Source organism: Nerophis ophidion, linkage group LG02 (genome assembly GCF_033978795.1).
Source record: "Nerophis ophidion isolate RoL-2023_Sa linkage group LG02, RoL_Noph_v1.0, whole genome shotgun sequence".
Classification (NCBI taxonomy): Eukaryota; Metazoa; Chordata; class Actinopteri; order Syngnathiformes; family Syngnathidae; genus Nerophis; species Nerophis ophidion.
In genome coordinates this window covers 83,494,114-83,508,620 of record NC_084612.1, presented here as the reverse complement: position 1 = coordinate 83,508,620, position 14,507 = coordinate 83,494,114, and the positions used below count along the sequence as shown (strand labels likewise).

General features: G+C 37.7%; 1 protein-coding gene across 1 annotated transcript in view; it reads right to left on the bottom strand.

Annotated features, from left to right (window-relative positions):
• LOC133548270 (A disintegrin and metalloproteinase with thrombospondin motifs 18-like) overlaps nt 1-14,507 on the bottom strand; it is a 199,595-nt gene that overhangs the window by 44,795 nt on the left and 140,293 nt on the right. Inside the window, exon 16 of the mRNA XM_061893586.1 lies at nt 13,114-13,358. Within this exon, the coding sequence (XP_061749570.1) occupies nt 13,114-13,358 (245 nt within the window). The remainder of the gene's footprint in view (nt 1-13,113; nt 13,359-14,507) is intronic.

Here is a 14,507-nt window from a genome sequence, read left to right as displayed (position 1 = left end):
GTTTACTTCAAGTTTAACTTTTTGAACTTTTTAAAGTAGAAGTGTGTTCGTCTCCTAGCCGTCCATAACGTTTTTACTCGTATTAATTAAAAGTTAAAGTTAAAAAGTCAAACTTTACAGTTTACTTTAACTTTTTGAACTTTTTAAAGTAGAAATGCGTTCGTCTCCCAGCCGTCCATAACATTTCTACTCGTGTAGATTAAAAGTTAAAGTTAAAAAGTTAAAGTTGATTGTTTACTTTAAGTTTAACTTTAACTTTTTTAACTTTAAGTGCGTTTGTCTCCCAGCCGTCCATAACATTTCTACTCGTATGGATTAAAATTTAAAGTTAAAAAGTAAAATTTTACGGTTTACTTTAAGTTTAAGTTTAACTTTGACTTTTTTTACCTTTTAAAGTAGAAGTGTGTTTGTCTCCTAGCCGTCCATAGCATTTCTACTCATATGGATTAAAATTGAAAGTTAAAAAGGTCAAATTTAATGTTTACTTTAAGTTTACTTTAACAATTTTAACTTTTTAAAGTAGAAGTGCGTTCGTCTCCTAGCCGTCCATTGCATTTCTACTCGTATGGATTAAAAGTTCAATTTAAAAAGTTCAAGTTTACTGTTTACTTTAAGTTTATGTTTAACTTTAACTGTTTTAACTTTTTAAAGTAGAAGTGCGTTCGTCTCCCAGCCGTCCATAGCATTTCTACTCATACGGGTTAAAATTGAAAGTTAAAAATTTCAAATTTAATGTTTACTTTAAGTGTACTTGAACTATTTCAACCTTTTAAAGTAAAAGTGCGTTCGTCTCCTAGCCATCCATCGCGTTTCTACTCGTATGGATTAAAAGTTAAAGATAAAAAGTTCAAGTTTACTGTTTACTTTAAGTTTAAGTTTAACTTTGACCTTTTTTAACTTTTTTAAAGTAGAAGTGCGTTCGTCTCCCAGCCGTCCATAGCGTTTCTACTCATACGGATTAAAAGTTAAAGTTAAACAGTTCAAATTTAATGTATACTTTAAGTTTACTTTAACTATTTTAACTTTTTAAAGTAGAAGTGCGTTCGTCTCCTAGCCGTCCATTGCGATTACTACTCATACGGATTAAAAGTCAAAGTTAAACAGTTAAAGTTTACTGTTTACTTTAACTTTTAGAACTTTTTAAAGTAGAAGTGCATTCGTCTCCTAGCCATCCGTAATGTTCTTACTCGTATAAATTAAAAGTTAAAGTTAAAACGTTCAAGTTTACTGTTTACTTTAAATCTAAATTTAAGTTTAACTTTAAGTTTTTTAACATTTGAAAGTAGAAGTGCGTTCGTCTCCCAGCCGTCCATAGCGTAACTACTTGTATGGATTAAAAGTTAAAATTGAGAAATTAAAGATTAGTGTTTACTTTAAGTTTAACTTTAACTTTTTGAACCTTTTAGTGTAGAAGTACGTTCGTCTCCTAGCCGTCCATCGCGTTTCTACTCGTATGGATTAAAAGTTAAAGTTAAAGTTTACTGTTTACTTTAAGTTTAACTTTAAATTTAACTTTAACTTGAACTTTTTTAACTTTTTAAAGTAAAAGTGCGTTCGTCATCCTAGCCATCCATAGCGTTTCTACTCGTATGGAGTAAAATTTAAAATTAAAAAGTTAAAGTTTACTTTAAGTTTAACTTAAACTTTTTAATGTAGAAGTGCGTTCGTCACCTAGCCGTCCATAACGTTCCTACTCGTATAGATTAAAAGTTAAAGTTAAAAAGTTCAGATTTAATGTTTACTTTAAGTTTACTTTAACTATTTTAACTTTTTAAAGTAGAAGTGCATTCGTCTCCTAGCCGTCCATAACGTTTCTACGCGTATAGATCAAAAGTTAAAGTTAAAAAGTTCAAGTTTACTGTTTACTTTAAATTCAAGTTTAAGTTTAACTTTTTTAACATTTGAAAGTAGAAGTGCATTTGTCTCCTAGCCGTCCATAGCGTAACTACTTGTATGGATTAAAAGTTAAAAAGCTAAATTTTACAGTTTATTTTAAGTTTAACTTTAAGTTTAATTTTAACTTTAACTTTTTAAAGTAGAAGTGAGTTCGTCTCCTAGCCGTCCATAGCGTTTCTACTTGTATGGATTAAAAGTTAAAGTTAAGAAATTAAAGATTATTGTTTACTTTAAGTTTAACTTTCACTTTTTGAACCTTTTAAAGTAGAAGTACGTTCGTCTCCTAGCCGTCCATTGCATTTCTACTCGTATGGATTAAAAGTTAAAAGTTAAAAAGTTCAAGTTTACTGTTTACTTTAAGTTTAAGTTTAACTTTGACTTTTTTTACTTTTTAAAGTAGAAGTGTGTTTGTCTCCCAGCCGTCCATAGCGTTCCTACTCGTATAGATTAAAAGTTAAAGTTAAAAAGTTGAAGTTTACTGTTTACTTTAAGTTCAAGTTTAACTCTAACTTTTTTAACTTTTTAAAGTAGAAGTGCGTTCATCTCCTAGCCATCCATAGCGTTTCTACTCGCATGGATTCTCCATTCATCGATCCAAGCAACGTTTGGAAGTTTTACAATACAACTAAAACAATTCTTAGTGACTAAAGCGTCCCATGTGTGATTTCTGCAGGACTGAAATGAAGCTAGCACTAAATGGTAAATAAAAACAGAATACAATGATTTGCTAAATCCTTTTCTACTGAAATTCAATTGAATAGACTGCAAAAAAAAGATATTTAACGTTCGGAATGGAATTTTTTTTTTTTTTTTTTCCGCAAATAATAGCTCATTTTGAATTTGAGGCCAGCGACATGTTTCAAGAAAGCTGGCACAAGTGGCAAAAAATACTGAGAACTTTGAGAAACGCTCATCAAACGCTTATTTGGAACCTTCATTCATGTGAGCAGGCTAATTGGCAACAGGTGGGTGCCATGATTGGATATAAAAGCAGCTTCCATTAAATGCTCGGTCGTTCACAAACAAGGACGGGGTCGAGGGTCGCCACTTTGTCAACAACTGCCTGAACAAATTTGTTTAAGAACAACATTTCTCAACCAGCTATTTCACCATCTGCGCGCCGTAATATCATGCATCAAAAACCGACATCAGTGTGTAAAGGATATCGCCACATGGGCTCAGGAACCCTTCAAAAAACCACTGTCAGTAACTACAGTTAATCGCTACATCTGTAAGTGCAAGTTGTAACTCTACCATGCAAAGCCAAAAGCCATTTATCAACAACACCCGGCGGATTCGCTGGGCCCGAGCTCATCCGAGACAGTTCTGTGGTTCTGACGGGCATTTAGACCACGAGCTGTAGGGGGCGCCATGTGACGACAGGACGTGGTGCGTGTGCAATGTTGTATTTCAAGTGGCGTTACCCTGCAATTTTCCTTGTCAGGAGTCCTAAATTTAGGATTTCCCAGTTTCCTGGAATGCAACGCCAGCTTACTCGGTGATATTTTACAATTGTTGAAAAAAAGATACAAGATTTAGAAGTCCTCCCTAAAGATGTCTTCGTCTTACAAATGCGGTGTGAGCTTTCTTCTTCACAACTCCGACAAGGTCCGACCTTCTTGGAGTCAAACCACAGGAACCGGGGGAACGAAGCACTTCTAGGAAATGCCACACGGGAGATTTACAGAAAGGAGTACAAACCTCACCTGGTTTCCACTTCTGTTTCTATACCCCGGAGGTCAGAGTTGAAGAGAAACCAGATGCTTGCGCTGACACAGGTATGCTGCAACCCCCAGCAAGACTGTGAGTACCAACGACTCTGCGACTTGGCCCTCAGGCGGATCCACCTTGTACGCTTCACGGCAGGTAAAGACTCAGACACTCCGCCCCCTGACCTTCTTTATCCCCTCTTCAATGCACTTCTTCTTTCCTACTTCCCCTTGTGCTGTTCTCCTCCTCACATAATTGCAACAAAATCACTTTGGAAGGGTGACCAGGACAGCGGAGAAGATCATCGGCCGTCCTCTTATTACCGTCCCAGAAATTCCCCTCTTTTTCTGATTGGTCGCGCCTACCCTCTTCTGGTTGGACTCAACCCGAGGAAACGTGTTGGGTGTAAATCGTACTGCGAGTGCTATATACACAGGTATGCTGCAACCCCCAGCCAGACTGTGAGTAACAACGACTCTGCGACTCGGCCCTCAGGCAGATCCACCTTGTACGCCGTCACATTCTCACGCTTCACGGCGGGTAAAGACTCAGACGCTCTGCCCCCTGACTTTCTTTGTACCCTTTTTACTGCTCTCCTCCTCACATGATTGCAACGAAATCACTTTAGAAGGGTGACCAGGACTGCGGAGAAGATCATCGGCCGCCCTCTTATTATCATCCCGGCAACTCCCTTCCCTTTCTGATTGGTCGTGCCGACCCTCTTCTGGTCGGACTCAACCCGAGGAAACATGTTGTGTGTACGACGCCCGTAAAAACATCAGTCTTGATAAATCGTATTGCGAGTGCTATATACACAGGTATGCCGCAACCCCCAGCCAGGCTGTGAGTAACAACGACTCTGCAACTTGGCCCTCAGGAGGATTCACCTTGCACGCAGTCACATTCTCACGCTTCACGGCGGGTAAAGACTCAGATGCTCCGCCCCCTGACCTTATTTATCCCCTCTTTACTGCTCTCATCCTCACGTGATTGCAACAAAATCACTTTAGAAGGGTGACCAGGACTGCGGAGAAGATCATCGGCCGCTCTCTTATTATCGTCCCTTTTCTGACAGGTCGTGCCTACCCTCTTCTGGTCGGACTCAACCCGAGGAAACATGTTGTGTGTACGACGCCCGTGAAAAACAACATCAGTCTTGATAAATCGTATTGCGAGTGCTATATACACAGGTATGCCGCAACACCCAGCCAGACTGAGTAACAACGACTGCGACCTGGCCCACAGGCGGATCCACCTTGCACGCCGTCACATTCTGACGATCACGGCGAGTAAAGACTCAGAAGCTCCGCCCCCTGACCTTCTTTGTCCCCTTTTTACTGCTCTCCTCCTCACGTGATTGCAACTTAATCACTTTAGAAGGGTGACCAGGACTGCGGAGAAGATCATCGGCCGCTCTCTTATTATCGTCCCTTTTCTGACTGGTCGCGCCTACCATTTTCTGGTCGGACTCAACCCGAGGAAACGTGTTGGGTGTACGACACCCGTGAAAAACAACATCAGTCTTGATAAATCGTATTGCGAGTGCTATATACACAGGAATGCCGCAACACCCAGCAAGACTGTGAGTACCAACGACTCCGCGACTTGGCCCTCAGGAGGATCCACCTTGTACGCTTCACGGCAGACTCAGACGCTCCGCCCCTTGACCTTCTTTATCCCCTCTTCAATGCACTTCTTATTTCCTACTTCCCTTCGTCCTACTCTCCTCCTCACGTGATTGCAACGTAATCACTTTAGAAGGGTGACCAGGACTGCGGAGAAGATCATCGGCCGCCCTCTTATTATCATCCCGGCAACTCTCCTCCCTTTCTAAATGGTCGTGCCGACCCTCTTCTGGTCGGACTCAACCCGAGGAAACGTGTTGTGTGTACGACGCCTGTGAAAAACAACATCAGTCTTGATAAATCGCCTTGCGAGTCCTATATACACAGGAATGCCGCAACACCCAGCCAGCCTGAGTACCAACGACTCTGCAACTTGGCCCTCAGGCGGATCCACCTTGTACGCCGTCACATTCTCACGCTTCACGGCGGGTAAAGACTGCTCTCCTCCTCACGTGATTGCAACGTAATCACTTTAGAAGGGTGACCAGGACTGCGGAGAAGATCATCGGCCGCTCTCTTATTATCGTCCCTTTTCTGACTGGTCGCGCCTACCCTCTTCTGGTGAGTCTCAACCTGAGGAAACAACTTCTGTCTTGATAAATCGTACTGCGAGTGCTATATACACAGGTATGCCGCAACCCTCAGCCAGACTGTGAGTAACAACGACTGCGACCTGGCCCTCAGGCGGATCCACCTTGTACGCCGTCACATTCTCACGCTTTACGGCGGGTAAAGACTCAGATGCTCCGCCCCCTGACCTTCTTTGTCCCCTTTTTACTGCTCTCTTCCTCACGTGATTGTAGCGTAATCACTTTAAAAGGGTGACCAGGACTGCGGAGAAGATCATCGGCCGCCCTCCTATTATCATTCCAGCAATTCCCCTCTTTTTCTGATTGGTCGCGTTTACCCTCTTCTGGTCGGACTCAACCCGAGGAAACATGTTGCATGTACGACGCCCGTGAAAACAACATCAGTCTTGATAAATCGTATTGCGAGTGCTATATACACAGGTATGCTGCAACCCCCAGCCAGGCTGTGAGTACCAACGACTCTGCAACTTGGCCCTCAGGAGGATCCACCTTGCACGCCGTCACATTCTCACGCTTCACGGCGGGTAAAGACTCAGACGCTCCACCCCCTGACCTTCTTTGTCCTCTTTTTACTGCTCTCTTCCTCACGTGATTGCAACGAAATCACTTTAGAAGGGTGACCGGGACTGCGGAGAAGATCATCGGCCGCTCTCTTATTATTGTCCCTTTTCTGACTGGTCGCGCCTACCCTCTTCTGGTCGGACTCAACCCGAGGAAACGTGTTGTGTGTACGACGCCCGTGAAAAACAACATCAGTCTTGATAAATCGTATTGCGAGTGCTATATACACAGGAATGCTGCAACCCCCAGCCAGGCTGTGAGTAGCAACGACTCTGCAACTTGGCCCTCAAGAGGATCCAGCTTGCACGCCGTCACATTCTCACGCTTCACGGCGGGTAAAGACTCAGATGCTCCGCCCCCTGACCTTATTCATCCCCTCTTTACTGCTCTCATCCTCACGTGATTGCAACCAAATCACTTTAGAAGGGTGACCGGGACTGCGGAGAAGATCATCGGCCGCCCTCTTATTATCATCCCGGCAACTCCCCTCCCTTTCTGATTGGTCGCGCCTACCCTCTTCTGGTCGGACTTAACCCGAGGAAACGTGTTGGGTGTACGACGCCCGTGAAAACAACATCAGTCTTGATAAATCGTATTGCGAGTGCTATATACACAGGTATGCTGCAACCCCCAGCCAGGCTGTGAGTAACAACGACTGCGACCTGGCCCTCAGGCGGATCCACCTTGTACGCCGTCACATTCTCACGCTTCACGGCGGGTAAAGACTGCTCTCCTCCTCACGTGATTGCAACGTAATCACTTTAGAAGGGTGACCAGGACTGCGGAGAAGATCATCGGCCGCTCTCTTATTATCGTCCCTTTTCTGACTGGTCGCGCCGACCCTCTTCTGGTCAGACTCAACCCGAGGAAACATGTTGTGTGTACAACACCCGTAAAAACAACTTCAGTCTTGATAAATCATATTGCGAGTGCCAAACAGTTATAATTGCATATTCTCCTCTCATATTGTGGCCGTAAATTCTGAACTACAAGCCGTTACTTTTTTTCCTTCGCTTTAACCCCTGCGGCTTATAAAATGGTTGAAGTGTGCCGTCCATAGCGTTTCTACTCGTATGAATTCTCCATACATCGATCCAAGCAACGTTTTTAAGTTTTACAATACAACTAAAACAATTCATACTGACTAAAGCGTCCCATGTGTGATGTCTGCAGGAGTGTTTTCGCGCATTTTTGTACGTGCCACTGTAATGTAATGAAGCTGGTGTTACTAGCATTAGCTAATATGCTAACACATTTACGAGTGCCCGTGTCAGTATTATTAACTTACACTAGCATTGAGGAAATATTTGAGGCCCCGCTATTTTGTAAGCTTTTTGAAAACAAATGCTTTAAAATTTTATATCTCACATTTTATATTTCGTTTTGGAAATAGCTTGTCATAAACAATTCTAAATTAATTAAAAAAAGAAAAAGAAAACACATTTCTATGCATAAGTAAATGTATTCAGTTCACTGTCTTCTTTCCTTCATGGATCTAAACTTTACCGCTGCCGACAATATTTTTTTTATTTACTTAGATTTACAAGTTTTGGACAAAATAAAATAAAATAAAAATTCTTATTAGATTGCAGACTTTTTCTCTTTTTTCTGACATTATGCGGGCTTATAAAAAACGCAATGAAGATGACTTCTGTTTTGTTTGATCAGCCGTTTTACTGCCCTGTCACGGACAGAGATTGGAAACAATTAGAGTATGTAAATAAACATTTACAGAATATTTCTGTGTAAATAACTCATTTCACAACCTATATAGCTGCGGCTCATACGTGTATATGGAAACATAATTTTTTTCTTACAAAATTTAGTGAGTGGGGCTTAAATAACGGAAATTTTGACAGCAATGATAATACAATTTGTCACTTATAACTTACAGCTAGCATTAAGGTTTGATACGTAATGTCTGCTTGTAGCATTTTAAAAAAAAAAATGTAAATATCCCAAGCATTCTTAGATTTACAAATTTCGTAAAAAAAATGTTTATATTAATACGTTGCATATTTTTGTTATTTTCTCTGACATTTTTGCGGGCTAACAAAAAACACAATGAAGAGGACTTCTGTTTTGTTTGATCAGCCGTTTTACTGCCCCGTCACAGACACCGTTTGGAAACAACTAAGGTATGTAAATAAACATTTACAGAATATTTCCGTGCAAATAACTCATTTTAGAACGTTTATACCTGCGCCTTGTAGTCCGGTGTGGATTATGGATGGAAAAATATTTCTCTTATAAAATTTAGTGGGTGGGGCTTATATATTGGTGCATACGGTACTGAGAAAAATCTGAAATTTTGATACCAACGTTAATACAATTTGTCTCTAATAAGTCACAGCTAGCATTAAGGTTTGATATGTAACGTCTGCTTGTAGCGTTTTAAAAACAGATATTTAAATATACCGCGCGTACTTAGATTTACAAATTTTGTACACTATTTTTTTATTATTACATTTCATATTTTTGTTATTTTCTCTGACATTTTTGCGGGCTAACAAAAAACACAATGAAGAGGACTTCTGTTTTGTTTGATCAGCCGTTTTACTGCCGCGTCACAGACACCGTTTGGAAACAATTAAGGTATGCAAATAAACATTTGCAAAATATTTCTGTGCAAATAACTCATTTTAGAACGTTAATACCTGCGCCTTGTAGTCCGGTGTGGATTATGGATGGAAAAATATTTCTCTTATAAAATTTAGTGGGTGGGGCTTATATATTGGTGCATACGGTACTGAGAAAAATCTGAAATTTTGATACCAACGTTAATACAATTTGTCTCTAATAAGTCACAGCTAGCATTAAGGTTTGATATGTAACGTCTGCTTGTAGCGTTTTAAAAACAAATATCTAAATATACCGCTCATACTTCTATTGACAAATTTTGTACAAAATTTCACTTTTTTTTTCTTATTACATAGCATATTTTTGCTCTTTTTAATTTTTTTTTTTTTTCTTTGTCATGAAAAAGGGAGGTTTTTTTGGGATAGTGCACTAATTGTAAGTGTATCTTGTGTTCTTTATGTTGATTTAATAAATAAAATGAAAAAATAATAATAAAAAAAATAATAATAATAATAATAAAAAATATTAACAAATTCTTTTGCGGCCCAGTGGTTGGTTATTTAAAGACAAAATTGCAATAAAAAACATATTTTTAAATTACCTTAAGATTTTTCGTTAAAATAAAGCCAATAGTGCACATGATTGTGGTCCCCTTCATTTAGAAAAGTACCGAAAAGTATCAAAGTCATTTTGGTACTGGTCCCAAACTATCGGTATCGGGACAACAATAAGTTTGCTTGAAATGAAAAAAAAAAAAATACAAATCCTGATATAAAATGTAAAATGAGAAAAACTAAATAAATCCAAATTAATCAGCAACATTAACTCAGGAGCACAAAACATTCCAACCTACAATAGAAAAGTTACATTTGAAAACTGGGTAACACAAGGCATATTGACAGAGCTTAAACCATTGTTACTATAACAATCTACAAGATTAATATAGGTTGCCTCTCTCTCTCCCCTTTCATCTTTCGGTATTCCTTCTTCTTTTTTCCTTTTTTATTTATTTTTTTTATTATCTTTCTAGCTATCATTATGTATACGTTTTGTTAATGATCAATAGCGCTTTTTCTATTGGTATTTGTATTGCCCCAGTTTTAGTGTAAAAATGCTCATTGTCATTACTATATTATTTATTTCACTAACTGCTTATTTGCTATCACTTTTACGATCATATTTGTACATATTATGTATGTGCTGGTGTTGTTCTATTGTTGTTGTTGTTATTGTTGTATTTGCTGTTGTTGTTTGTGTCTCTCTGTCTAATCCCCACAATTTCCCCCTCTGTCTTCCTTTTTTTCCCTTTCTATCCCGTCCTGGCTGCACCAAATGATAATATAAATACATTTAATAAAGTCAAATTCAAATAAGGCAACAAGAGAAGTTTCTTACACTTCTCTTTTGTAAAGTAAATCTGAACAGCCGATATGGGCATCTACATCAACTATATGATTTGCCTGAGACAGGACAAAAAAATAAATAAATAAATAAAAAAATAAAAAAGTTACATTTGTGCCTATTAAAAATACAAAAAACGTTAAATGAAGAAGTCGGGATTGATGGCTACGATGAGCAGGTTTTGTAGACGGTCCTCGTTTGAGAGACTTTTCGGTACTTTTCTAAATGAAGGGGACCACAATCATGTGCACTGTTGGCTTTATTTTAACGAAAAATCTTAAGGTACATTAGAAATATGTTTTTTATTGCAATTTTGTCCTTAAATAACCAACCACAGGGCCACAAAATAATTTGTTAATAATTTTTATTATTTTTATTTTTTTATTATTATTATTATTTTTTTTTTTTTTATTTATTAAATCAACATAAAGAACACAAGATATACTTACAATTAGTGCACTATCCCCAAAAAAACTCCCTTTTTCATGCCAAAGAAAAAAAAAAAAAAATTAAAAAGAGCAAAAATATGCTAGGTAATAAGAAAAAAAAGTAAAATTTGTACAAAATGTGTAAATATAAGTATGCGCGGTATATTTAGATATTTGTTTTTAAAACGCTACAAGCAGACGTTACATATCAAACCTTAATGCTAGCTGTGACTTATTAAAGTCAAATTGCATTAACGTTGGTATCAAAATTTCAGATTTTTCTCAGTACCGTATGCACCAATATATAAGCCCCGCCCACTAAATTTTATAAGAAAAATATTTTTCCATCTATAATCCACACCGGACTACAAGGCGCAGGTATAAAAGTTCTAAAATTAGTTATTTGCACAGAAATATTCCGTAAATGTTTATTCACATACCTTAATTGTTTCCAAACGGTGTCTGTGACGCGGCAGTAAAACGGCTGATCAAACAAAACAGAAGTCCTCTTCATTGTGTTTTTTGTTAGCCCGCAAAAATATTAATATAACATTTTTTTTTACATTTGTCAATCTATGAACGCGTGGGATATTTAGATATTTGTTTTTAAAACGCTACAAGCAGACGTTACATATCAAACCTTAATGCTAGCTGTGACTTATTAGAGACAAATTGCATTAACGTTGGTATCAAAATTTTCCGAGCGAGATGAGCTTTGCGTGCTATCAAGTTTGCACATTTTAATACACGCCAACCTTCCGTAGACCGGGCCCTTTGTCTTTGGCTTTTTTTTTAAGTTGACAGCGTACAGCGATTTGATTGACCCTTACATCTTCAACCTTTTGTCCCTTTCTTCCCACTATTAGCAGGGACACTTTGAACCATAATTGAGATTAAAGCTTTCAAAGTCTTCTACACAAAAAAAATAAAAAAAAAGTTACATTTGTGCCTATTAAAAATACAAAAAAAGTTAAATGAAGAAGTCGGGATTGATGGCTACGATGAGCAGGTTTTTGTAGACGGTTCTCGTTTGAGAGACTTTTCGGTACTTTTCTAAATGAAGGGGACCACAATCATGTGCACTATTGGCTTTATTTTAATGAAAAATCTTAGGATACATTGAAAATATGTTTTTTATTGCAATTTTGTCCTTAAATAAACAACCACTGGGCCGCAAAAGAATTTGTTAATAATTTTTATTATTTTTATTTTTTATTTTTTTCTTATTATTTTTTTATTTTATTTATTAAATCAACATAAAGAACACAAGATATACTTACAATTAGTGCACTATCCCAAAAAAAACTCCCTTTTTCATGACAAAGAAAAAAAAAAAAATTAAAAAGAGCAAAAATATGCTATGTAATAAGAAAAAAAAGTAAAACTTTGTACAAAATTTGTAAATAGAAGTATGCGCGGTATATTTAGATATTTGTTTTTAAAACGCTACAAGCAAACGTTACACATCAAACCTTAATGCTAGCTGTGACTTATTAGAGACAAATTGTATTAACGTTGGTATCAAAATTTCAGATTTTTCTCAGTACCGTATGCACCGATATATAAGCCCCACCCACTAAATTTAATAAGAAATATATTTTTCCATCTATAATCCAGGTATAAACGTTCTAAAATGAGTTATTTGCACAGAAATATTCTGTAAATTTTTATTTACATACCTTAATTGTTTCCAAACGGTGTCTGGCAGTAAAACGGATGATCAAACAAAACAGAAGTCCTCTTCATTGTGTTTTTTGTTAGCCCGCAAAAATATGCAACGTATTAATATAAAAAAAATGTTTTACAACATTTGTAAATCTAAGAACGCGTGGGATATTTAGATATTTGTTTTTAAAACGCTACTAGCAGACGTTACGTATCAAACCTTAATGCTAGCTGTGACTTATTAGAGACAAATTGCATTAACGTTGGTATCAACATTTCCGAGCGAGATGAGCTTTGCGTGCTATCAAGTTTGCACATTTTAATACACGCCAACCTTCCGTAGACCGGGCCCTTTGTCTTTGGCTTTTTTTTTAAGTTGACAGCGTACAGCGATTTGATTGACCCTTACATCTTCAACCTTTTGTCCCTTTCTTCCCACTATTAGCAGGGACACTTTGAACCCTAATTGAGATTAAAGCTTTCAAAGTCTGCTACACAACACCTTAACCCTTCAAGCCGGACCCCCCGCCGAGCGGGTCCCCTTCCAGACCGGCTCTGAGGCCTTTAAAGGAGCGGTGGCGTTGGAGATAGAAAAAGAACAGTGGGACAGCAGCTCTTGTCAGGCAGCCTGTCACGGCCAATCAGCACGCGGCTTACTTCAAACACCAGCGTCTCATTAGTCGGCCCGGCGGCGCGGAGGCTCTCCGGCGTGTTGAAGGAGCGCTGGTAGCTGAACACGGCTCCTCCGATGTGGAACTCCCCCGGCCAGTCCACCGTCCAGTCCCCGGTCAGGTAGTACTTCCTCTTCAGCGAGCGCACCGCCAGGTAGCTGCCGGACACCTCCATCTCCTCCACACGGATGCTGCGGGCGCCCGCCGGGATGGTGACCATGGAGTAGTACTCTGGGGCAAAGATCGGATATTGGATGAGACATTAGAACAAAACATGACATGATCATGTCCAATTGGGACACTTCTGAACTGAATTATATTTATATAGCGCTTTTCTCTAGTGACTCAAAGCGCTTTACATAGTGAAAGCCAATATCTAAGTTACATTTAAAGCAGTGTGGGTGGCACTGGGAGCAGGTGGGTAAAGTGTCTTGCCCAAGGACACAGCGGCAGTGACTAGGATGGCCGGAAGCGGGAATCGAACCTGCAACCCTCAAGTTGCTGGCACGGCCACTCTACCAACCGAGCTATGCCGCCCCACTTCTGACAAACAAAAATGCTCTAATGTTACAAAAAAAATACTTGTTATTATTATTCACATCTGGATCGCGATTCTTATTCATCCCGATTCTAAATCGATCCATGATTTTTAAAAGTCGATTAAAAAAAATTGTACAAATAAACAGTATATATATATATATATATATATATATATATATATATATATATATATATATATATATATATATATATATATATATATATATACTGTTTATCCGTATACTTTTTTTTACGCATCTGGATCGCGATTCTTATTCATCCCGATTCTAAATCGATCCATGATTTTTAAAAGTCGATTAAAAAAAAGTATACGGATAAACAGTATATATATATATATATATATATATATATATATATATATATATATATATATATATATATATATGTATATATATATATATATATATATATATATATATATATATATATATACTGTTTATTTGTATAATTTTTTTTTTAATTGACTTTTAAAAATCATGGATCGATTTAGAATCGGGATGAATAAGAATCGCGATCCAGGTGTGAATCGATATTTCTGTGTTCTTCTGATAAAAATATTTTTTTTTGTAACAATTGAGCATCCTTGTTTGTCATTTATGTATGTATGTATGTATACATATAGACATATATATGTCTATATGTATACATACATACATACATATATTTATATTAATATAGTGTGTGTGTATATATATATATATATATATATAGTGTATGTATATATTCATTATAATTCTTTCTCGATTCTTAACAATTCTTGATTAAATATATATATATATATCTTGATTGGATTATCCAGAGAATAGTGCTCGATACCGT